Source organism: Bufo gargarizans, chromosome 4 (assembly GCF_014858855.1).
Source record: "Bufo gargarizans isolate SCDJY-AF-19 chromosome 4, ASM1485885v1, whole genome shotgun sequence".
In the NCBI taxonomy this organism is placed as follows: Eukaryota; Metazoa; Chordata; class Amphibia; order Anura; family Bufonidae; genus Bufo; species Bufo gargarizans.
This window is the reverse complement of record NC_058083.1, coordinates 310,825,467-310,852,031: the sequence shown is the minus strand read 5'-3', so window position 1 is coordinate 310,852,031 and position 26,565 is coordinate 310,825,467. Positions and strand designations below refer to the sequence as shown.

The window sequence follows — 26,565 nt, the reverse complement described above, 5'->3', positions numbered from 1 at the left end:
ATACTAGTCAGTGGCTCTCCAAGCCACTGCAGGCATTGAGGGAGATTTTGCTGAAGCCCATCTAGAAGGTGGACGTTGATTTGATGGCCGCGCAGGACGTGAAAATCCTTTCTCACTTGAAGTTGCTCTTGATACCTAGATGAGAAAATATGTTTTATTGTACAGCAGCTGTCTATAGGGCAGTGGTCAAGTATGTGTGCTTCTGGACAAGGGTATGTCAAGTGGCATACTGTTCCTCTAGTAACACATATTGGGGGTAGCGACTCTATAAGTCAATTTTCACTTGTGCTTTTGAGTATAGCAATACATGTGCATGTGAATGGTGATGAAAGTACTTCACTATTGGTGCGACCTTTGATATTTCATAGGACCTTCCATATGCAGGAGGATATTGGTGAAACCCGATGCTCTTCCATATATACAAGAGTGGATGACCCTGATTTAAAGAGGTTACCTCTGTTACCATTGTCACGCGGTCCCAGAAAACGCATCTCACTGATTGTGAATCGAGACCACTTCACATTTGGGACCTGCAGTGATAGTCTGTTAAAGCAACGTATCTGGAGACTTTTATTTTATATATATAGTTTGAGAGAGCATGTATGGTCTCTGATGAAGGAGAAGAGTATATGTAACATGCACAGAAGTACATGTTAACCCACCCAGGATTGTGAACAGGAAGTGAGGATGTTTTTTCTCTCCTCCATGTAACCTGTCAGCTCCCTCTACTGCAAAAGGCTTTTATAGTTCATGATATAGCAGAAGTTTTATTACACTGGATGTATGATTTAAAGCAACCCTCCAGTTCAAGGGAAAAAAAATCATATTGACTGTGATACTAAGAGAACACTTACACGATGACCTCTTTTTCGTGATTTTAGCTGCAGATGTGCCGATTCCCAAGCTCCTCTTTTGTCAATCAAGATAGACATCCTGTTTTTCAAACTGATCTGATGCATACTGTGCATTTGGTAGCCTAAGATATGTCCTGCTGTCCTTGGATTGGCCAATACTGCTCATGTGAAAAAAGTACTGGCCAATCAGTGAGCAGGGCTGGACAAGTAGAAAGTATCTTCAGCTATCAAAGTGCATCTGGTAGTCTGAGAAGCAGTGTGGTCATCTTGAATGGCAAATGGCAGAAGAGGAGCCCGGAAATAAGCGGATCTACAGCTAAAGAATATGAAAAGGAGGTCACTATCTGTTTATTCCCTAGTTAATGTGATTTATTTATTTTCCTGGAACTGAAGCGTCACTTTAAAGAGGACCTTTCACCGGTCCACAGTTTAGGGATTATTGAGATGTAATATTGCATATTTTTTCCGATGGGCTGCTCCGTTCCCCGCTGTGCCCCCCGTTCTGTTTTCCCGCCCTGTTGCTAATACATACCATTGGTATAGGGAGGAGGAGACGGCCATGTTTCTCAGGGGGCGTCTCCTTCTCCCTGGCTGTGAGCCGGCCAATCGCAGTGGACCGCGTCACAGACAGGGAGAAGGTGAGCTTTTTTTCCTCTCTGGCTGTGACGTTCTCCTCTGCGATTCCCTGTATCCTCCGTCTCCTCCTCCCTGTATCCATTGTATAGATTAGCGTACTGGGCGGGAAACCAGAACGGGGGGCACAGCAGGGGAATGGAGCAGCCCATCGAAGAAAAAAAAGAAAAAACAATATCACATCTACTCAATATGCCCTACACTGCCAGGTAAACATATTGTAACTTCAGGACCGGTGAAAGGTCCTCTTTAAGTAAAGAATAGTTATTGTATTAAGTGGAATGATATAAGTCGTAAAGTCTGCAATGCTGATTTTATGTCAGGTTAGGTATCTTAAGTGGCATGATAGACTTTAGTAACAACTTGTATTCTTACCTCAGGCAGCTTTAGGCTTAAGGAGTCTTGATGTGGAAACCAGTGAATGTCATTCGGTATAACTTTTGCTGTTTGTTCAAGCTGAAGCACCTCTAAACACTGAGTCAATGTTTCAGAGCTGTTATCAGGCAGCAAGAAGTCTGACTGGGTCCATTTGCTTACTGATGGCTGACAATTAAAAGTAGGAGCAGCAACTTTGGTCTCATAGCTTTTCAGAAGCTTTTCGACAACCCCATAGTTGGATCTAGAGTCCGCTGACCGTGGACGTCCGGACAAATTGATATATTTCCAGTTGTGTTTTTGTAGTGTGCTCTTATAACTACTCGCAGTATGAGGTACGTTTGTCTGCTGACATACTTGAGCTGTAGGTTTCTCCACTGTGGTACCATTATTAGATGGGTTAACTGTACAAAGTGGTTCTCGGATCTCAGTTACAATAAGTGGCTTTGTACCTTTTCCAGTAGTTGAATGGTGGGACACTGGGGGACTCAAATGTTCTTCATCTGTATCCAGTGCCACATCCATTGACATTTCATCATGGCTTAATGCATTTCCTTTGCCAGTTTTAAATACTACTCTGTTGAACTCATCAATCTTTGCTGCTAATTTTCCATTCTTTATTGTATTTCCATAGCTATATGCAGAGCCTACAGTGGAATGTCCTAACATTATCACATCAGGATATACACTATCCGAGTTGAAAATGTGATTTTGCGACACCGAAACATTTTGTTTGTTCATTTCTGGGGTAAAACTGTTAATATCTGTAAAACTATTAAACAAAGACTCTGTAAAATTCCCATCTTCAAGCCCTCCGATACCACATAACCATTCCAGGTGGCAATGCTCCCCATCATTGCTGTTTAGTTCAATGTCATTAGTGACTTTCTTGCTTGTGATGGGAACTACATTTTCATTTATGACTGGAATCTTATCCTGAAACAGGGAGTCTGATAAAGGCCATGAAAAATTGAAGGAAGAAAATCCAATGCCTTGAGACCGGTCAACTTTTTCTTGCTGTTGTGATGGTTCAGTAGATGAAAAGGAGACTTGTGAGGTTTTGCTGCTTCTTACACAGTCCTTTTGTTTGTGTGTAGACACTTTAGGGCAAGATGTGTGATTTCTGTCTCTTTTCATGTGAAGATTTCTCTCGCATTCTCCAAATACTGAATCTGATACAGCTCTGTGCAAGAATAATCAAACATTTATACTAACCATCTATTGGCCTAAAGTAAGCACATAATACAAAATCTATACACCATGCGGCAATTCACATTCTAAAAGGTTATAAAAAAAATGGCAACGTGTTCAACAACAAAAAATAAGACATTTTAAGTACCACTTTGTCATGTGTTCCCCCAGGCCGCCATTACTGCTGTAGCAATGCACCTCTAGCTGCAGCAGTAATTGAAATTCTATCAACCCAAACTGTTCTTTTGACTAATGGTATATAACATCTATAAAGTTATACTTAGAGGAGAAGGTTGTTACCAGACAATTCTGGTGGTGGCTAAACTCCAGAGAGAACAAAAGGATTGGCACCCAATGCCGATATCAAGTGTTGGGAGAGATTCCAGGACCTCAATACACATTACACTGTTCGGCCAACAATAGCCTAATGGGCATTTTGGGGGCCCTAGGGGCCCTGAGGATACTAGGCTAAGGCTAGTTTCACACCTGCATTTGACAAATCCAGCAGGCTGTCCCAGCAGAGAACAGTTTGCTGGAGTTCACCGGATCTTAACTTACCGGATACTGCTGTTCCCGTGCGGACCCCATTGACTATAATGGGATCCGGACAGTTTCCGACACTCAGGAGGGCTTTTGGCCTGACAAAAAACGATGTATGCACCTGCAGCGAACGGCAGTATCAGGCTAGCCAGATCCAATGAATTCCGGAATAGCTGCTGGAATAGCCTGCCAGATCCATTACATGCAAGTGTAAAACTAGCCTAAGTATAAAGCCACTTAAAGCGGTTGTCCGGGTTCAGAGCTGAACCTGGACATACCCATAATTTCAGCCAGGCAGCCCCCCCTGACTTGAGCATTGGAGCAGTTCATGCTCCGATGCTCTCCCTTGCCCTGCGCAGGATCGTGCAGGGCAAGGGCTCTTTTATTTATAATAACACACTGCCGGGTGGAGGCTTCCTCCCAGCAGTGTGTTCGGTGATGTCACAAACTCTGATGTGCAGGCTTTAGCGCTGCCCTAGCCGTTTTACAGGCTAGGGCAGCACTAAAGCTTGCCCAGCAGTGCCGGTACGTCACTGTAACTCCACAAAATGCCTTTGCCTGCGCGATTTAGCACAGGGCAAAGGAGAGCATTGGAGCACCAAATGCTCTGATGCTCTTGTCAGGGGGGCTGCCTAGGTGAAATTCTGGGTATGTCCGGGTTCGGCTCTGAACCCGGAAAACCCCTTTTAAATTCTGGTTCTAGTAACTGCACAGTGGGAGCTCTTTGCAACCACTAATTTACTAATGTATAGGTATCTGCATTGGCAATTTGAATATTTTTGCGACAAAAGCCAGTCAATAATTGACCTACTCCTTATCAAGCATATACTGTACAAATAACAAAGTCAGCTGTAACTGGGTATACAGTTCAGTTCTATTGTATAGTAATATGTCTATAAGGAGTCATCAAAAACTAGGCATGTGTTTCTCAAGCAATATACAATCTGCAAGCTGCTGAGCTGCAAAACGGAAGTCTATTCCTCTAGCCAATGCTTATCATTTTTGAAGAAGGAACCTATTGTCTCTCCCACCTCACTGAGATTTGTCAGTACAAAGTTGTCTTAAATTTATAGTCCTACCAAAAACAAGTTTATTCAGTTAAGCTGACCTGCTACAACAGATACCAAAACCCCATTACTGTGTCTCATCTACTTCCAAGTTGGAGGAAATACAGTAAAGCCCCTTCTTATGTGAAGAAGACATTACTGTCATGAGGATAAAATCAATTTGTAGATATAAAGGCCTCTTTCTTAAACTACATTGAATCTTTGCCAGTTTCTGCCATCAAGTAAAGCTCAGGGATAAAAATGTATTTGCCAACATTGTTAGAGCCTCATGAGAAATGTGAATCCTGATATGAGTCCAAAACCATAATTCTTGAGAGCATTTCTTGAACCTTTTGGAGACCAACCATTGTTTAAGTAGCAGCAATGATTTGTGTAACGCATATTGCTTATCTGTATAATTTTTAGCTCCAGATCATACTTTAAAATGAAATATTTGGTAAAAGAAGGTGAGGTATGTTAAACATCTTCTAACACCTTAATTAAAATACAGGGAGGCTGTGTTGCACTGGCCCACCACAGGATCTCATACCATAGTGGGCCCCAAAGGTCCAGGAGAAAAAAATCATTTAGCGCTTCCTTTAGAGCAAATAACTTGTAACTAGGGTAATTTCTTTAAATCAAAAGCTATTAATTGAAAAAATGGCGCGGCTCACTACTGTTAGTGGGTGGTGTGGTGCTTCGAGCTTAAATTGAGGACGCCTCACCTCAATGTAAAGATAAACTGAAAAAATGGGAGAGCGAGCACTCACTCTAGGGCAAAATACTCAGATTTATTATTAAAATAGAATGATAATCAATGTTAAAATAATACAATATCAATAACACAATAAATAATGAATAAAATATAATTGGTCGACCAAATTCACACCATAGAATAGTATCGCATTCCAACCTGGTAGAAGGGCATGTGTCAATGGTGTTGTAGCGGTGTCCTGAATAAAAGTAAACGTGATACTATACAGTGGGTTGAATTAAATATAAATACAATAAATAAATCCTCCGTGTGAAGTATAATACGAAATACAATAAGAATCAGTGTTTCAAACGTGCTAAAGTAAAATTGTAAGTATACAATAGACAAATGATTGCAAAATGTATTGCAAATAAGTGAACCAAGTGAACAGAGTAATGGGACACCTAGTAATGACCCTATGCACCGAACAATTGATACAAAAGTTCCTCCTGTAGTGTTGAGTGAACACACCAAGTAGTGGCCAGATCAGCCGTTATAATGTCTCAGCCTGATGGCTGTATTACGTTCAATGATGGCAATTCAATGACTGTTTTTACTTTGAAAGATAAATCTTCCTGGAAAAGGAGTCTTACCTCCTATGATGGTATACTTCTGCTGTACACGTGCGCTAACATCCACGCACTTACTGTTTGGAAATGCCAGCAGTCCGCTGTACGAGATGCGCTGACGTCCACGCTCTCGTTAGTACTGCTTGTGAGGCAATCACGTCTGGTCTCGCGGTGTTTCGAGTAAGACTTCTGTCCGATCTCTATATCTGCTCCGACGTTGTACAGCAGTATGATTGTCCCAGCGAAGTAATTTTTCAAGAATGTCTCTTAACGCATGGCCATGCGAAAAATCTTTCTCTTGGAGGTTATAACAGAGTATCGCCCAGACGCGTTTCGGGACTGTTCCGGTCCCTTCCTTAGTGGTAATGGCAGACACTACTAAACCTCCTCCTTTTTAAGCAATTCCTTGGTGAACGGCAAATCCTGGTTGTATAATCCAGACCAGGAATAACAATATATGATTATCGCCATATTGCGATTCGGTTGCGTTTTTGGTTGCGTTTTTCTTGCGGTTTTTTTCAGTTGATGCGCTTTTTGTAAAATTATGTTCAGTCAATTGCGATACATCTATATTCATGGTTAAAAACTATTAACTCAATAAAATTATATCATAAATGAATAAAATAGATAAAATATGAATAAAATGGATAAAACAGTTAAATTCATATGATAATTTGAGGTCCTAGATCATCATCATAATCAGTGGTTAGCATACTTTCACATAATTGTGGTAGAATTGGTGTTGATATGGAGAAGGTCCCTCACCCAATCCGACCTTCTCCATATCAACACCAATTCTACCACAATTATGTGAAAGTATGCTAACCACTGATTATGATGATGATCTAGGACCTCAAATTATCATATGAATTTAACTGTTTTATCCATTTTGTCCATATTTTATCTATTTTATTCATTTATGATATAATTTTATTGAGTTAATAGTTTTTAACCATGAATATAGATGTATCGCAATTGACTGAACATAATTTTACAAAAAACGCATCAACTGAAAAAAAACGCAAGAAAAACGCAACCAAAAAACGCAACCGAATCGCAATATGGCGATAATCATATATTGTTATTCCTGGTCTGGATTATACAACCAGGATTTGCCGTTCACCAAGGAATTGCTTAACCACCTCCGGACCGCCTAACGCAGATGTGCGGTCCGGAGGTGGCAGCGCTGCGCAGAGTCACGCATATACGCGTCATCTCGCGTCTCGCGCGCATGCGCAGTTCGGGCCGGCATTTCGCACAGGAGTATTTCGTCAGCAACCTGCCAGCCGTGATCATTGGCTGGCAGGTTGCTGATTTTTAAAAAATCCAACCAGAAGCCAGATAACAGATCATATTTGTAAATATGATCTGTTATATGGCTGCCTGCTCCTCTGCTGGTTCTTTTCGTCGGTTGGATCCAGCAGAGGAGCAGGCTTCACAGTGAGTACACCAAACACTACACTTTAGCCCCAGATCACCCCCCCTGAACCCCAATTAACCCTTTGATCACCCCTTTGATCGCCCCTGTCAATCACAAGTGAAAAGAAAAAACTGATCAGTGCAAACTGTCACTTTTTTTTTCCACTGGTATTGACCGTTAGGTTTTAGGTATAGTTTAGGCCCCTTGGTTAGGTAGTTTAGGGATCGGTTAGCGCCCAGCCCACCGCACCGCAGTCCGTTATTCGCTGATTAGCGTATCGCTAATCAGCATTTGTACTTTTATAGTATCTGGAAGTGATCAAAACTGATCACGGTCAGATCTATAATTGTACTAGTGTCACTTTAGTTCTCCCTCCACCCAAAACGCAGTGTTTGCCCGATCAGGCCTGATCGCTCGCCCACACGTGCGTTCGCCCACACCCGCCCCACCGCAGTGACCAAAAAAATATTTTTTTTTGATCGCTGCACATTCACTTTACACGCGCTGCGGCGATAAAAAAATCAGTTTTGATATTTTTTATCAACCGCAGCGGCCTCCGGTACTTCGCTAGCCTCCCCTTTGTAAGACAGGCTTGCTTTTTTTTCTTGGGTAGTCTCAGGGAATACCCCTAAATTTAGTTGCCCACATGTCTAACAGGGGGTATTCCTCTGAAGAGGCCTACAGGCTTCTGACCCAGTCGGATGAGGAGTGGGAACCCTCATCTGATGAATCCAGCGGGTCAGAATACGAACCTGTAGAAAGCAGTGGTTCTCTGACCCAAAGTTCGGACGAGGAGGCTGAGGTCCCTGATAGCACCAGGCGTACCCGGCCCCGTGTCGCTAGACCGCAGGTTGCGCAGGATCCGCTTCAAGAGCAGCAGAGTGGGGCTGGTGCTGTCGGATTACGTGGTGAGGCATACACCAGCAGACCAGCCCTTCCTGGACCTAGTACCAGCACTGCCGTACAACCTGGTGAAGTAGCGAGCACCAGAAGGGCAGTTGAAGCTGGTACGGTGGCACGTGCAGAGTGACCCCGTCGCAGCCACCGCAAAGACGTGCCCGTAGAGCCCCTAGAATCCCAGAGGTGCTGGCAAACCCTGATTGGCAGTCCCCAACTTCAGCCGCTCCTGTAGTTTTCCCTTTCACCGCCCAGTCTGGAGTTCGGGTTGAGACAGCTCAGATCGGTTCGGCCCTGGGATTTTTTGAGCTGTTCTTGACTGCGGAGCTCTTAGACTTAGTTGTGGCAGAAACAAATCGGTATGCCACACAATTTATAACCGCTAACCCGGGAAGCTATTATGCCCAGCCTTTCCGGTGGAAACCAGTCCAAGTTTCCGAAATTAAAACTTTTCTGGGCCTTCTCCTCAACATGGGCTTGACAAAAAAGCATGAATTGCGGTCATATTGGTCCACGAACCCGATTCATCACATGCCCATGTTCTCTGCTGCTATGTCCAGGACACGATTTGAGGTCATCCTGCGTTTCCTGCACTTTAGTGACAACACCGCCTCCCGTCCCAGGGGCCACCCTGCTTTTGACCGGCTCCACAAAATTCGGCCCCTCATAGACCATTTCAACCTGAAATTTGCAGATATTTATACCCCAGAGCAAAACATCTGCATAGACGAGTCCCTAATACATTTTACCGGGCGCCTTGGCTTCAAACAATACATCCCAAGCAAGCGCGCCCGGTATGGGGTCAAATTGTATAAGCTCTGTGAAAGGGCCACAGGCTATACCCACAAATTTCGTGTCTATGAGGGAAAGGATCAGACCCTGGAGCCGGTCGGTTGCCCTGACTACCTGGGGAGCAGTGGGAAGACAGTTTGGGACTTGGTGTCACCCTTATTCGGCAAGGGGTACCATCTTTATGTGGACAATTTTTACACAAGTGTGGCCCTCTTTAGGCATTTGTTTCTAGAACGGATTGGCGCCTGTGGTACCGCACGAACTAGTCGCGCGGGCTTCCCCCAACGGCTCGTTACCACCCGTCTTGCAAGGGGGCAGAGGGCCGCGGTGAAATGGAGAGACAAGCGTGACGTTTACATGCTCTCCTCCATTCACGCAGACACGACAATACAAATTGAGCGAGCAACCCGTGTCATTGAAAAGCCCCTCTCAGTCCACGACTATAACCTCCACATGGGAGCGGTGGACTTCAATGACCAGATGTTGTCTCCGTATTTAGTTTCCCGCAGAACCAGACGCTGGTATAAGAAGGTGTCTGTATATTTAATTCAATTGGCTCTGTACAATAGTTTTGTTCTCTACAGTAAGGCTGGGAGAACTGGATCCTTCCTCAAATTTCAGGAAGAGATCATCGAGAACCTCCTGTACCCAGGAGGTTCCGTGGCCCCATCCACCAGTGTAGTTAGCCGTCTACACGAGCGACATTTCCCCAATGTCGTTCCTGGTACCTCAACCCAACCGTCACCCCGAAAAAGATGTTGTGTCTGTAGCAGGAGTGGAATAAGGCGTGACACCCGCTATTTCTGTCCTGACTGTCCTGACCACCCTGCCCTATGCTTTGGAGAGTGTTTCCGGAAGTACCACTCACAGGTACACTATTAGCATAGGGATCATCTCACCAGGACAGGCACACAGGGCTATTAGGGCCCATTCACTCACAGCTGCTGCAAACGTCTCCTTTCACATGGGACAAAGTGCATAACGCACTTCGCCACATCTTTGGGCGATTTGCGCTTTGCACATTGACCCATGGGGAAGGAGAGGTTTGTTCTATAAAGGTAAAAAAACAAAAAAAAAAAAACACCAGTAAGCAAAAAAGTTAATGTTCAGTTAAAAAAGTTAAAGTTATATGTTCTGTTGCAAAGTTAATAAAATTATTGCGTTGCGGCCTGGTTTTTTCTTTTTTGTTTTTTTACCTTCTGACAGAAGCATTGCGCTGCTGTCAGATTACACGCAAGTCGGTGTATGCGGCGCTGCAAGACGAGATTTCTACTCTGCAGTAACAGATACATTTGCCGAAGCATACGAGCTGAGGAGGAGGCGGCGTTCCTATGCTTTGGCAAACACTTTGTATATATATAAAAATAAATAAAAAATCCCGGCAATGATTTATTCATCCACATCGATTGATGTGAATGGAAAAATCTGGTTTGCCAGGGCATACGAGCTAAGTGGGTATGGATGTAGGGCGAAGCTCCTATGTCCTGGCAGACGCCTTTCCCCTCCATTTTTTTTTTTTTGGCAGAGATTTTTTCATCCACATTGATCAATGCGAATGAAGAAATCTGTGCCGTTCATTTTTTTCTTTCTTTCAGCCCAGAGGCTGAACGGAAAAAAAAATCTCATTACCTGTATGCTCAATATAAGGAGAATAGCAGAAACTCCTAATGCTGGCCATACATGTAATGATTGCGGAGACCCTCAAATGCCAGGGCAGTACAAACACCCCACAACTGACCCCATTTTGGAAAGAAGACACCCCAAGGTATTTGCTGAGGGGCATATTGAGTCCATGAAAGATTTAAATTTTTGTCCTAAGTTAGCGGAAAGTGAGACTTTGTGAGAAAAAATAAAATAAAAATCAATTTCCGCTAACTTATGCGGAAAAACAAAAAATTCTATGAACTTGCCAGGCCCCTCATTGGATACCTTGGGGTGTCTTCTTTCCGAAGTGGGGTCACATGTGGGGTATTTATACTGCCCTGGCTTTTTAGGGGCCCTAAAGCGTGAGAAGAAGTCTGGGATCCAAATGTCTAAAAATGCCCTCCTAAAAGGAATTTGGGCACTTTTGCAGCCTAGATGCGCAAAAGTGTCACACATCTGGTATTGCCGTACTCAGGAGAAGCTGGGGAATGTGTTTTGGGGTGTCATTTTACATATACCCATGCTGGGTGAGATAAATATCTTGATCAAATGCCAACTTTGTATAAAAAAATTGGAAAAGTTGTCTTTTGCCAGGATATTTCTCTCACCCAGCATGGGTATATGTAAAATGACACCTCAAAACACATTCCCCAACTTCTCCTGAGTACGGCGATACCAGATGTGTGACACTTTTTTGATGCCAAGGTGGGCAAAGGGGCACATATTCCAAAGTGCACCTTTCGGATTTCGCAGGCCATTTTTTACACATTTTGATTGCAAAGTACTTCTCACACATTTGGGCCCCTAAATTGCCAGGGCAGTATAACTACGCCACAAGTGACCCCATTTTGGAAAGAAGACACCCCAAGGTATTCCGTGAGGGGCATGGCGAGTTCCTAGATTTTTTTTTTTTTGTCGCAAGTTAGTGGAATATGAGACTTTGTTAGGAAAAAAGAGAAAATAAAAAAAAATCATCATTTTCCGCAAACTTGCGACAAAAAATAAAAAATTCTAGGAACTCGCCATGCCCCTCACGGAATACCTTGGGGTGTCTTCTTTCCAAAATGGGGTCACTTGTGGCGTAGTTATACTGCCCTGGCAATTTAGGGGCCCAAATGTGTGAGAAGTACCTTGCAATCAAAATGTGTAAAAAATGGCCTGCAAAATCCGAAAGGTGCACTTTGGAATATGTGCCCCTTTGCCCACCTTGGCAGCAAAAAAGTGTGACACATCTGATATCGCCGTACTCAGGAGAAGTTGGGGAATGTGTTTTGGGGTGTCATTTTACATATACCCATGCTGGGTGAGAAAAATATCTTGGTCAAATGCCAACTTTGTATAAAAAAATGGGAAAAGTTGTCTTTTGCCAAGATATTTCTCTCACCCAGCATGGTTATATGTAAAATGACACCCCAAAACACATTCTCCAACTTCTCCTGAGTACGGCGATACCAGATGTGTGACACTTTTTTGCTGCCAAGGTGGGCAAAGGGGCACATATTCCAAAGTGCACCTTTCGGATTTCACCGGTCATTTTTTACACATTTTGATTGCAAAGTTCTTCTCACACATTTGGGCCCCTAAATTGCCAGGGCAGTATAACTACGCCACAAGTGACCCCATTTTGGAAAGAAGACACTCCAAGGTATTCTGTGAGGGGCATGGTGAGTTCCTAGAATTTTTTATTTTTTGTCGCAAGTTAGTGGAATATGAGACTTTGTAAGAAAAAAAAAAAAAAAAAAATCATCATCATTTTCCGCTAACTTGTGACAAAAAATAAAAAGTTCTATGAACTCACTATGCCCATCAGCGAATACCTTAGGGTGTCTACTTTCCGAAATGGGGTCATTTGTGGGGTTTTTCTACTGTCTGGGCATTGTAGAACCTCAGGAATCATGACAGGTGCTCAGAAAGTCAGAGCTGCTTCAAAAAGCGGAAATTCACATTTTTGTACCATAGTGTGTAAACGCTATAACTTTTACCCAAACCATTTTTTTTTTTTGCCCAAACATTTTTTTTTTATCAAAGACATGTAGAACAATAAATTTGGCGAAAAATTTATATATGGATGTCGTTTTTTTGCAAAATTTTACAGCTGAAAGTGAAAAATGTCATTTTTTGGCAAAAAAATCGTTACATTTTGATTAATAACAAAAAAAGTAAAAATGTCAGCAGCAATAAAATACCACCAAATGAAAGCTCCATTAGTGAGAAGAAAAGGAGGTAAAATTCATTTGGGTGGTAAGTTGCAAGACCGAGCGAGAAACGGTGAAAGTAGTGTAGTGCCGAAGTGTAAAAAGTGCTCTGGTCATGAAGGGGGTTTCAGCTAGCGGGGCTGAAGTGGTTAAAAAGGAGGAGGTTTAGTAGTGTCTGCCATTACCACTGAGGAAGGGACCGGAACAGTCCCGAAACGCGTCTGGACGATACTCTGTTATAACCTCCAAGAGAAAGATTTTTCACATGGCCATGCGTTAAGAGACATTCTTGAAAAATTACTTCGCTGGGACAATCATACTGCTGTACAACGTCGTAGCGGATATAGAGATCGGACAGAAGTCTCACTCGAAACACCGCGAGACCAGACGTGATTGCCTCACAAGCAGTACTAACGAGAGCGTGGACGTCAGCGCATCTCGTACAGCGGACTGCTGGCATTTCCAAACAGTAAGTGCGTGGATGTTAGCGCACGTGTACAGCAGAAGTATACCATCATAGGAGGTAAGACTCCTTTTCCAGGAAGATTTATCTTTCAAAGTAAAAACAGTCATTGAATTGCCATCATTGAACGTAATACAGCCATCAGGCTGAGACATTATAACGGCTGATCTGGCCACTACTTGGTGTGTTCACTCAACACTACAGGAGGAACTTTTGTATCAATTGTTCGGTGCATAGGGCCATTACTAGGTGTCCCATTACTCTGTTCACTTGGTTCACTTATTTGCAATACATTTTGCAATCATTTGTCTATTGTATACTTACAATTTTACTTTAGCACGTTTGAAACACTGATTCTTATTGTATTTCGTATTATACTTCACACGGAGGATTTATTTATTGTATTTATATTTAATTCAACCCACTGTATAGTATCACGTTTACTTTTATTCAGGACACCGCTACAACACCATTGACACATGCCCTTCTACCAGGTTGGAATGCGATACTATTCTATGGTGTGAATTTGGTCGACCAATTATATTTTATTCATTATTTATTGTGTTATTGATATTGTATTATTTTAACATTGATTATCATTCTATTTTAATAATAAATCTGAGTATTTTGCCCTAGAGTGAGTGCTCGCTCTCCCATTTTTTCAAAAGCTATTAAACCTCATTGTTGATATGGAGTTGAGCCCCGAGAATAATTCCCTCTGGTGGGCCCAAGGAACCCCAGTCTGTCTCTGCAGGGAGGTGGTTGAATATGGCATAAAATGATGACACTTCAGTGCATCTGTTTTGGGGAATGTACTTTGAAATTCCTTTTTGTAATATATTACAATAAAGGCATTTTGTTAGTACAGTGCACTGTCCTTCTTTCCTAGATTTACAGGGTGGACTCATCTGAACAACCCTCTTCCATATATTCCATTAGACATGCACAAGCATATACTGGCCCACATTTACTAATGTAAACTTGTTGTAAAATGTGTGAAAATTTGGTGAAATATGGTGCTGTTTTGACCTATTTTACATGAGAAAAATCATCTTCACCTAGCTCACCAAGGAGGTGTGACTTACTGGGGAAACATGTGTCGCATATTTGGAAGGAGGTGTAGTATACTATTCCTAAATTGCACCACAATTTTAGCACAAAACTTTGTTGCGAAGTAAGCTTATAAGAGGCGGTATAAAGTTAGACAAGAAGTTTCTAGTCTTGCAACAAATGCATCATATTTGGCCGATCTTTAGACTGCCCATCTAGGTTTACACTGTCTACAGGATTAGTAACTCTGCCCCACTGCAATTCATGGCAGTATAGCTTCTCGTGGAGTTAGTTTATGAAAAGCAGTTTATTTCCTATGATAGAAACGCCTATGCTCAAAACAATACCCCTATGCCTTCCCTTCTCTCGAGCATTCTTTAAAACATGGACACCCAGGAATCCAAGTATTACAAGCTCCTAAGAAGATCACAAGATGAGCATGTGTATCTTGAAAACAGGTAATGTAGCAGACAGGTGTAGTTAATCTCTCTAATTTCAGCCAAGGCCCCTTGACTATCCCGCCTAAACCTTGGAATGTGGGAAGCAATGTTCCCAGCATCGGCCCAGGGCTGTTTGCTGGCACTAACCATGGGAAGGAAGAAGCACAAAAATTTGGCATGAAAGAAGAGTTTATTTTTCAAATAAAGCCATAGTTTTTTTTTTGTATCCTATACTGCCTGTCAGTTTGACTGGACCAGTCACAATTTTGCATCCTGTACTAATAACTTGGAACTATGAACCTTTATATGTGATTGACAGATCTCAGTAGAGTACATACTTTTTGCAGACAGTTCTTTTCCGGATTTCATCCTGGTATTTACACAGTTCTTCACTTGCTCTGGCAATCTCTTTCAATGCCTGTAGATTAAATACATCATTCATATTGCAGGGATTGACTATTGAAATTTACAATCATATCCAACCTGATCAAGCCTATTTTTATGCACTTACATCATTGAGGGTGTCATTTTCCATCTTGGACATTTTTTGGGCAATGCTCTTTTCAGATTCAACACTGCAGACATGTTGATTGTGGTTGGGTTTTTTGAGCTCTGTCTTGGTATGAGAATAGTCATTAAGCCATATTTTGTCACCTTTGTCAGGTTTGATGCTGCCCACATGATTTTGTGTTGCCAAATTTGTTGTTCTAAAAGGTTCATCCTGTGAAAATGGCATGGAGAACTGCAGCATTTTTTCTTCCAGTTTGTCTTCAGCCCCATTCAAGTTCTTCTCCCTTCTTAATTTGACTTCCTGATACAGCTAGAAAAAAATAAAGTTACTAAATGACCTCAAGTTACCTAAAGCTACCATAATATGCTTGCCTCTGATATACTGATATAGGGTCACAGAGCTTTCACAAAACTTGTCAAAGGTTTTGATCGGTGGGGATGTAAGTGCTGACCTCCACCGATCACTAGAACTAGGAGAGGGAAGCGCTCACATAGCATTAGGCTATTATGAATCAGCACATCACATCAGTGTAATCTATGCTACTTAGGCTACATGAACACGACCGTATGTGTTTTGCCATCCGTTTTTGTTTTTTTTCCAGATCTATTCTAACAATGCCTAAAACGGACAAGAATAGGACATGTTCTATTTTTGTTTGCAGGGCTACAGAACGGACATACTGATGCGGACAGCATAAAAAAAAAAAACGGAACGGACACAAACAACATTCGTAGTTTGAAGATCACAGTGGACGTCCTGTTGACTACTTGACCAGTAGTCAGAGCAGATGCACCCTCACACAGACATTATCCCAGCAGTCATCTACCACTGCTTAATTATATCTCAGTCACAGCAGGATCTGCAATCCTAAACAGACGGATACTTTATTCACCCACATGTGTGAAATTTCAGTCTACACTCCTAGGACCCTGAGCACTGATTTTATTATACATACCTCTTCTATCTTTTTTTGCATCATTTTCCACTGACATTCCCATTCTTTCCTCTCACTGTCAAATCTTTCTAACATCTCCATCTTTTCCACATTCCAATTCCATTCATTATTCTCTAACGGTGTCCTGAGCTCCATGGCTTCAGCAGGGTTGTCTTCCAGCCACTGTTTCTGCTCTGATTTCTCTGTCTTTGTGTCCTTCTGGTTGTTAGGATAACTCGGATTGGCCCATGTTGTGGTAGTGATATCTTCCAGCTATTAAAAGTTGAGCAAGGGAATTTGATTTAAAAACCACTATAAACTGATGGAATATTTATATTGATATATACACCATTTTTTCCCTTTTCCACTGCTCATGCTAAAATTAAATAAGGGGGCAAGGGGAAAAGGGCAGTCCGCCGGTCTTATTTATCATTTTCTACGCCTGTTTTGGGCATACAAAATGGTCTAAATCTATGCCAGTAAGGGAACTGGTGTAGATGTATACAACTTTAAGGTCTGCCTAAGTTATGTCAAGGCCGGCGCCTTGACATAACTTAAGCAGGTGAACCGCCAGCACAGGAGGGATGAAGATTGGCATCTAAATCGCAGGTCTTCATAAATGTCCCCCATAGTGTCTGGCACACCATAGTGGAGCAATATACTGTAGTATCAACTCACCACAAAATAGAATTGCAATTTTTACCAGTGTGCCTACCAAACCAATGTGTACAGATCACGTCTGCTGGCAACACTTAGCTGCTCACACTTAAAGGGGTTGTCCCACTTCAGCAAACTGATTGGTTGCTATGGGCAACTAAGCCAGTTCTACTTTACACCAGTTTGATAAATGACCCTCCACAGTCTATCTTTTGCGGAATGGACATAAGGATGTGGAAAGCACACAGATAATCCATGTGTTTTCTGCATCCATATATCCATTCCACAAAAAGGCAGAACATGGGTCTGCAAAAACTGCGGATGCAACACGGACCACATCTGTGTTTTGGGGGTTCAGTTTGCGGACTGCATTGTGTGCATGAGGCCTAAACTGCCAATGGGAATACAAATGCATAGTGCATGAACCTAATAATACTGTCCTATATTGCTATGTACCACTGCAGCTACATACAAGAATCAGTTACAGAACCAAAAGTACTTAATAACCCCTCCCTACACAGTGGTTCAGATGCGCCAGCACCTAGACACGGTTCGGTTTGTCAGGAGGTATAATATCTCCTTCCGATACAAAACACACATTGCATATGTGGCAAAATAGTATGTGGAGCCATGGTGAATGTGCAGTTTCAACTTGCATTGAATAAAGCTTGAATATTATTATGGGAATTAAAGGATCTCATGGTATTTTGTGTAGCTGTAATAACCATTTAGCAGTCTCCTCAGTTTATTTACCGTACTTGGATGGGGCAGAAGTTATAGGATCTATGGACAGGAGGAAGCTTAGGTTGGCTCCATCTGAATTCTTCAAGACAACATGAACATGAAACCTTTCCATCAGGACCAGCAGTGCAATGTTAGCTACCAAAGGTGGGAGACCCAACACAATTCCATAGACCTTTGCTCCTATAATGAAAATACAGGGAGGGATTCTATTGTCCCAGGATGTGGGAAGGGGTTAACAAGACAGGAGAAGGGACATTATAAAGAGGACCTGCTGTCACCTCTTCTGACACATCTGTTTTCATAACTACTTATATTCTCCATGGAGCATCTGTTCTTATGTGGAGCATCTGTTCTTATGACTCTACGTTGTGCTAGTCCTTTATTATTCCTGCTAGAAGTTGAATGAATTACTAGCAGTTTGCAGTAAAGGTCCAGATGGGTGGGGGGGAGGTGTCCCTGCACAGTCTGACACTATACAATCAGTGCACGGAAAAACCCTCAACTGGTATCACCCAGCTGGACCTTCATTGGAAACTGCTAGTAATTCATAAGGAATAATAAAGGAATGGTACAACGCAGTCATAAAAATAGGTGATCCACAGTTGTTATTACATGGTGAATGCAAGTAGTTACTAAAACATTTCAGGAGAGGTGACGGGTCCTCTAAGTTTTGCTACGGTGTTCCCTCTCCTGTATGCATGCCCCTTATTCTAAGGTTTACATCTGTTTTTATAGGATTATGAAACTTCCTAAAGAAAACAAAGGATTTTCCTTTAATAGGGGCCCAACTAAGTTCTGCATGTTTGGAGGGTAAAGTCACTACCTTACAATAGGTTCGTAATTGTACTGGCTAACATCCAGATAGGAAAAGCATGTCTCTATGGGAATGGATGAGAAGGGGAACAGAAAATGATTGTAGGCAGAATACGTTACTTTTACAATACCTTGGAGATGTCCTGCTTCGGCTGTGTCCGTCCAATTTCCCACCCACATTGATCATTTAGAGACTGCGGGAGAAGAGCAGTCCATTTCTTCTCCTCTCCTGTGTTCTCTCTGAATCGCTTCCAAAACAGCCTTCAGCTCAAGCAAAATCCCCCTGTTTTCACCTGCCTGCAACGTGCAAGATATTTATGTGATGGAATATCACCATACGCACAAAGAACACAGCATTCCTAAGATGAAATAAATCTGTTACTACTTTTGGACAAGCCAAGTCCCCAGCCTCCAAGAGAAAGAAAAGCACAAGGCAAGCAGTGTGACAAATTGTATGGAAGCCCTATGCAGCGCTGGTATGTTATCACATGATAGTCACTGCTGCCCTGAATATTACCAATGCTTTTTATACAATTTCAGCGCTGTTCCTTTTTCTGCTCAGTATTCCTCTAGGTCCTGACTCCATTTTGGGGAAGGCTGAGTTCACATACAGTTTTTATTTGCTAAAAAATTTTGAGGTGAAATCTGCTTCAAATTTCTGCAGATTTCATTCCAAGTTTCTGACGCTGTGGTCTTAACGCTATTTTTGGCACCGTTTTTAGTCTGTAAAAAAAGAATTATAATACAGCACCCCTTGCTGGGTCCAGAAAAGAACGGTGCACGCCTCAATGAGACCCAGATCCAAAGTATGGTCTGTTACAGAGTCAAAATCCTATTTCTTTTTGATTTTGACAGTTTTTAACCAAACTCTGAAAACGGATTCCATGCAGAATCCCCTTAAAGAATGGACATGTCACTTCTTTTTATCCCGGCATGGTTTCTACCAATGGACCGTAAAAAGGAACAAGTGGTTTTCCATGGAAAAAAATGGAGTCATAGTGCAAGCATTTTTCGTGTGGATTTTAGGCACTGAATCCACGCCGAAAAAACTCTGTGTGAACTCAGCCCAACATTTATGTGGGTTTCTTTACTAAAAGGGCCCCTTGTAAACAAGTACACGTAAAACACAGTAACAATGTCAGCAATGGTAAAATACAGGTCACTCTTCCCTCTCTTGACTGTATGCCCAGCCCTTCTGAGTAAGTTAATGACACATACACTGAGCCTTCTAAAAGGTTTGATCTGCGTTCAGAACCAACATCTGTCAGTGATTCATCTGCTGGGCTTTGAAAGCTGAAATACGCATCCTGCGCCAAATAAATTCATTATGCTTGCACTCTACAAATTATTCTTTTCAGAGCAAAATCTACCCGCTCCAGGCTTTCTAATATACAAAAATCTGTTTAGTTAAGCCCATACTCTCTCTTGTCTGTGCATTACTAAGCAGATTTATCATTTTAGATTTGAAAAAAGCTGGGTGACATCCACTGTGGGGCTATATTGGCGACTACATAAGTTGTCAGATAGCATTTCTAGAAAAGAAGAATAGAAAAAATGAAATCCCTTGCCTTAGCCTTTCTCCGCAGCAGCTGACTGGAATATGAACCTACATTGGGGCTTCGAGGAGGTACTGGCTTTCCTTAAGGAGACAAGCTGTGTATGGAGACTTACTGGCAATGCTCCAAGGGAAAAAAGTATGCAACAGATCTCTTTCAGAGTAAAAGAAGCATCTCGCTAGTGCAGGCACTACTGAAAAAGTTCACTTTCTATGTGAGGGACCTATTTGCAATTGATATTGGCTAAGTTCACACAGCACTCTATGTTTGAATTGGTTTTGCCAAAAGTATGACCAAATATATGCCACTGCACATCTTATGTTATCCATTATACATTATTTTTATACCGTTATATTGAAAAGCACCGTCCATACAGTTGAGGCTGCGGGATCCTGATGCATCAAGACCAATTGTACAGTTAATCAATCTGAAGTCTACCTTCCTTCACTTCATAATTAATACATCATACTGGATCCATTCCTAATTCGTAATATAGATCATACAAAAAAGGACCAAAATACAGTTTTGGTACTAGCTGGAGAATTCCATAACTTGGATGTCCATATTGTTACTCACCTGGGGTAGAGTTCACAAAGTATATGGGAAATGATTTCATTTTTTTTTAAGAGTAACACCTTCCATAAATAGGATAAAAAAATACTGTCTGGGAAACCTCTTAACCACTCAACAGGGGCATATCTGCCATATATCACAGGTAAAATGTAGTAACATTTAGAAATGCATTCATACATACCATACTAAACACCATGACAATCTCATGTAAATCATGTATATAACAATTTTATCTATGAAAAACCTGTTTCGACCAACACGTTCAAGATTTGTCTTGGGAATCAGTATCGTCCTTACCAATCCAAGGGCTATCCTACCACACAAAAGACAGCTAAGCTGCAGTTTTTTTAAACATATCTATAAAACATCAGCACTTTGTAATAAATACTGACATAAAACTATTGCCAACCAGAATGGAAATGTCTAAAATGACTGGAACTATTCTAATTAACCTATTAAAATAGTAATGTGATACATTATTCCAGAGCTGCATTTCCATGACTGATGCCCCTACCACAAGATTGCAGATTGCCACCTGTGGCATAAAATAATCGTTTCTCTGTAAAAATATACAGCTTCAATTATTCAAGATTACTACCCAGAATTTAATTTTAACTCTGTAACTTCCTTGAAAAGTCCTTTCTTCTCCCTCATCCACTCTTTCCGCTCCCTCCTGTGTCGTCTCTTGAGACCATCACGTCTTCTTTAACTGCAGATTCTCTTTTGGAAGCCCCAATGCTTTGTCTTGGCAACCAGGAGAACTGACTTGGGGACACTGTTCTTACAAGTTCTGCGACTTCTGTCTCAATCTTTTACCTTGTTGCTGCTGCCAGACAAATGACAAGTCTCATACCTGCCCTGGTATCTCTGGCAGTTACATAACTCTGGAGTGTTCTCATTTTCATTCCACATAGCTTGATCAGTCACAACAGATGGGAAATCTAGCTCTTCCCTCCCCCTTGTTGTCGCATGGTTTCTCTTTAGGTGTAAATATCCACAACAGTAGTCATAATTTCCTTCTGGATCACGGGTTTGGCATCTTCTTGACGTCTCTTCCAAGGTCACCAGGACACTGCCTTCATACTTCTACTAATAAACATCCTCACTTTAGTCTCTATCCCTGTCACACAGCCAAGGTTTACTTTTGCCTGAGGTCCTATGCTATAGCTAATGCCTACAAGCTGGAAAAAGAGGGGTAGACCATATGAGCCAAGTACAGTTTCTTCTGACATAAAGCAAGGCTGTTATTTTTAACAGGTTGTCTTTGTGGTATGGCATTCTGTGTAAATTTATTTGTACAGTATAAACATGGAGGATCATAAAAAATACTACAGGTGACAACGTCTGATAAGCTCTCTAAATAAAGAACATCAATGCTGTCATTTCACTCAACAACTATTAGAGAAAACGGACATAGAAGGAATGCTATGGTTCCTCCTAGTGACATATGACTTACAGTACAACCTGCCAATATTGTCTTGCTAATAAATCACTGGCCTGAAGAGCAGATGAACAGCTGAGATGTCTGAAGATCCTGTCTTCCACGGCACATTTCAGCAAACCACTCCAGCACTCTGATGGTTACTGAGGTTCAGAAAAAATCTGTAAGAACTTACCTTCTGCTGAGTAGTGATTATCTGCAGAACGTAGCTGAATGCGGTACCACAGGCAGCTGGATGCAAGCTTACTGTGAAGCAGTATGGATTCTCTATGAAGTTTTTCCAACTACAACGCAAGGAATCAAGGCAGTCACTCCAGCTGTAACGTGCAGAGAAATCCGTTTAAAACAGAAAAAAAGCTACATTTGAATGCAAAGATTAAAAATGACCCAGGCAGATGAGTCCCCAGTGACGTAAACCTGGGAGTGGACAATTTTGAAGCCTTCACATCCAGCCCCCATTCTGTAACTTTAGATCTGCTGGTATTCTGTGTAAACAACTTCAAGTCCAAGACATTTTTAGACTTTATAGTGTAGCTCAGAAATTCATGAGACCAAAATCGAACCAACGTGGATTCACATGAAAATTATGCTAGCTGCCAGTTTAGTCCCAAATTATAAAGGACACGCATTCTTTTTATGGTTAAATGGAGTAAAACTGTAAAGAATATGAACTTAAACATTAGGACAATTAACCCTATAAATCAAGGATTTTTTGTTAACATGCTCTGCTTACAAAGGACAGCTGTAATGTAATCTAGTAAACTGTAAGGCTGTATTAGATTAAACGATCCTGCAGGCGATTGTCGGGAGGGAAGCGTTCCTTCCCGGCAATCATCTGCCTACTAGCAGGGGAGATTGCTGTGATTAGATGCAGCGATCTCCTCCTCAATATGGGGAGGAATGATAGCTAATGTCATCATTCATCCTTATACTGAATCATTGTTTACCGGCAGCAGATCGTGATTAGACAACACCATCTGCCGCCGGCAAACAATGACTTTTAAACCTGTTGAAAGATTCCAACTAATTAATTAATTTGCGGCAGTTTTACACTGCCAGATCATCACTAATGAGCGTTCCTGTGAACACTTGTTAATGATGAACTGGCCAACCATTGGCCAGTGTAATATAGCTTTAACACTTTCAGGACCCAACCATATTTTACCTTAAAGGGGTTCTCCAGGAATTAAGAAAATTAAAATACCTAAATATTACTTAATTTTTAATCTATTCACAAATACCTTTCATTAGTGGCTCGTTTTCTCTGGGGAGCAATTATTAGGAGAAATAAAATGGCCGCCATCCTATTGGTACACACAAATCCTGTCCTAATCACACAGGAGGACACATTACTTCACAGCGGCCTCATCCTCCTCTATGCTCTGCTTGTCAGGGATTATGATCCTGAATACAGCTGATAAGATCTTCAGCTGAATCTCTGCAGTAATGGAGCTCATGAGGAGACATGAAGTACAGAGAGGACGGACAGGACAGATTATGGTAATGTAAAGTTTTCTGGAAATTTGGCAACCTTGGCTGTCGCACATAGAAACTCAACAGGAACAGAGGTCCTGAGATCCCTCCATCTGGAAAGGTGATTGAGGAATAGGGTACCTATCAACCCTGAAGGGAACAGGCCAGAGAGCAAGGATAGGTCTCTAGCTTAACTTGTGTCTCATTACTAAGGCTACTTTCACACTTGCGCTTGATCGGATCCGTTCTGAACGGATCCGATCATATTAATGCAGACGGAGGCTCCGTTCAGTACGGATCCGTCTGCATTAATAACTTAGAAAAATTTCTAAGTGCGCAAGATGCCTGAGCGGATCCGTTCAGACTTTCAATGTAAAGTCAATGGGGGACGGATCCGCTTGAAGATTGAGCCATATGGTGTCATCTTCAAGCGGATCCGTTCCCATTGACTTACATTGTAAGTCTGAACGGATCCGCTCGCCTCCGCACGGCCAGGCGGACAGCTGAACGCTGCAAGCAGCGTTCAGCTGTCCGCCTGGCCGTGCGGAGGCGAGCGGAGCGGAGGCTGAACGCCGCCAGACTGATGCAGTCTGAGCGGATCCGCTCCATTCAGACTGCATCAGGGCTGGACGGAGGCGTTTGGGTCCGCTCGTGAGCTCCTTCAAACGGAGCTCACGAGCGGACCGACGAACGCTAGTGTGAAAGTAGCCTAAGCTACCAAGTTCAAGTGGAAGATAAATAGGTTTAAAATATACACTACTTAGTATACAGATTTCAGATCAGGGTAAGGGAGTGAACCAACTCGACTCTTAAGTTTTGTTCTAAGATTATGTTTTCTGTTTTTGTCAGATTTTTGGTCTGTGGCTTATTTTTTGTGCTACAAAGGGGGAAATCTGGTGTATAAAACTTGCAATATCACAATGCATGATAAGTTAGGTTTGTAAACCACTTGTTGTCTTTTGATAGAGGTTATACTTGTGACTTGCAATGTTCTGCTATTTAGGCCAGTTGCACTGGTCATGTCTTTTTCCCAAATACTCAAAAAGTATATGTGATATTATGCTTTTATTGATGATTATTACAATAAAAAGAGAATGTTTAAAAATACTATGGTAATGTGTTGCTGTGGTAATGGAGACTGCATACAAGTGTTGCTGCTCATTATCCACATTTCCACCTCTTCTCTGTACTTCATGTATCCTCATCTGTATTCAGTATCATAATCCCTGACAAGCGGAGCAGAGAGGAGGATGAGTCAGCCCCCCCCCAAAAAAAAATAGAACATGTCCTAGTCTTCGTTTTGCAGACAAAGATAGGCATTGTTACAATGAATCTGCAAAAAAAACGAATGCCATACGGACTTCATCCGTTTTTTTTTTTGCAGATCCCCAATTTGTGGACCGCAAAACACAGTTTCAGATTTTTGTGCAACCACTCTTCAGAAGTGACATGATGTAGACCTTACAATCCGGACAGGAGGTTAATTTCCACACCTAAGAAAAAAAGTGAAGTTTACATGAGATTTGTCAAAGCTCATTTACTTTGCAAGTACTGTATTACGTTGTGGTTTTTCTGCACGAAAATCCGGTTTAAAAAACACATGTAATCCACATTGTGTGCAGGTACTCTTAGGGACCGTTCACACGGCGGGTTTTACCATGAAATTTTGACGCAGACAGCCACACTGAAATTTTGCTAATATCCCACCAGCAGCCGTGTCCTTTTTGCCTCCAATACATTTTAATGAAAGGAAGCGCTGAGGATCGTGGAGAGGCAGCTTTAAGCTGCGGCAAGCAGGCTCGGACTGGCCCACAGGGGTACAGGGGAATCCCCCGGTGGGCCCCTGAGCAAGGTGGGCCCCTAGTCTCCCACCCCCTGCACAAGTGGCACATAACACATTAGATTTACTGCACTGCATACATATATTCAATGTACAGCACCTCAACCAGCTTATGTTCATATAAAAAACTTGTTAGATTATTTATTATATTTGAATGTATCCGTACGGTGGGCCCCCAAAATAAATTTTACTGGTGGTCCCTAGGTACCCCAGTCCGACACTGGCGGCAAGAATAGGCATATATTTTCTTGGCACGGCCGTGGCTTTTGGCCGCCACTCCGTGATTCTCAGTGCTGCCTCCCACTGAAATGAGTAGGAGCCAGAAACCATGTGGGTGTCTGCGCCAAAGTTCCACAGCAAAAGACGCAGTGTGAACATACACTTAGGGGGCCTGAACACTGTAGATTTGTGTGAAGAAAATCTGCAAGAAATCTGCACCAAAACCACACAAACAACGCACATAAATCTACACTAGTTATCATGGCTTTTTTGTGTTTTTTAAGTGTTTTTTTGTGCAGATTTGATCTCACCCTTCCATTAAAAAGGGTTAAAATCTGCACACAAAAAAAAGCAACAACAATTGACATACGCTGTATTTCAAAATTCGCAAAGAAGGCAAATTTCCAAACCTTAAAAAAAACAAAAACAAAGCGTACATTAGATTTGTTTAATCTCATTGACTTTTGCTGGTACTGTATAAGGCCTCATGCACTCGACCGTATGTATTTTGCGGTCCGGAGAAAACGTATCCACAAAAAATATGGATGACATCTGTGTGCATTCAGTATTTTGCGGAACGGAACAGCCGGCCCCTAATACAACAGTCCTATCCTTGTCCGTAATGCGGACAATAATAGGACATGTTCTATTTTTTTTGCAAAACGGGAATACGTTATGCACACGAGGTAACTTCAGGTTTTTGTAGACCCATTGAAATAAACGGAAAGAAAATACGTTCGTGTGCATGAGGCCTTAGGGTATCTGCACATGCTGTTTTGCCGCAGATCTCACCCTCCAATTGCAAAGGGTGAAATACACACACACACACACACACACACAAAAAAAGCAACAATTGACATGCTGCAGATTCCAAATTCCGCACGGCAGGTCAATTTCAGCACCTAATTAAAAAAGCATATTTCAAATCTTAGACACTGTGC

General features: G+C 42.0%; 2 protein-coding genes across 2 annotated transcripts in view; both read right to left on the bottom strand.

Annotated features, from left to right (window-relative positions):
• Positions 1–1,820: 1,820 nt before the first annotated feature.
• On the bottom strand, positions 1,821–23,395 carry KIAA0408 (KIAA0408 ortholog). The gene is made up of 6 exons (XM_044291169.1): positions 23,334–23,395; positions 22,268–22,409; positions 16,330–16,581; positions 15,375–15,683; positions 15,202–15,281; positions 1,821–3,045 (listed from the first exon to the last, which is right to left on the bottom strand). The coding sequence occupies exons 1-6, from the start codon at positions 23,393–23,395 to the stop codon at positions 1,821–1,823; spliced, it is 2,070 nt and encodes a 689-aa protein (XP_044147104.1).
• Positions 18,660–26,565, bottom strand: part of SOGA3 (SOGA family member 3) — a 69,189-nt gene continuing 61,283 nt past the window's right edge. The window contains exons 7-8 of the mRNA XM_044290467.1: positions 22,268–22,409; positions 18,660–18,819 (exon numbers count right to left, since the gene is read on the bottom strand). The gene's annotated coding sequence lies outside the window, so the exon portion shown is untranslated. The remainder of the gene's footprint in view (positions 18,820–22,267; positions 22,410–26,565) is intronic.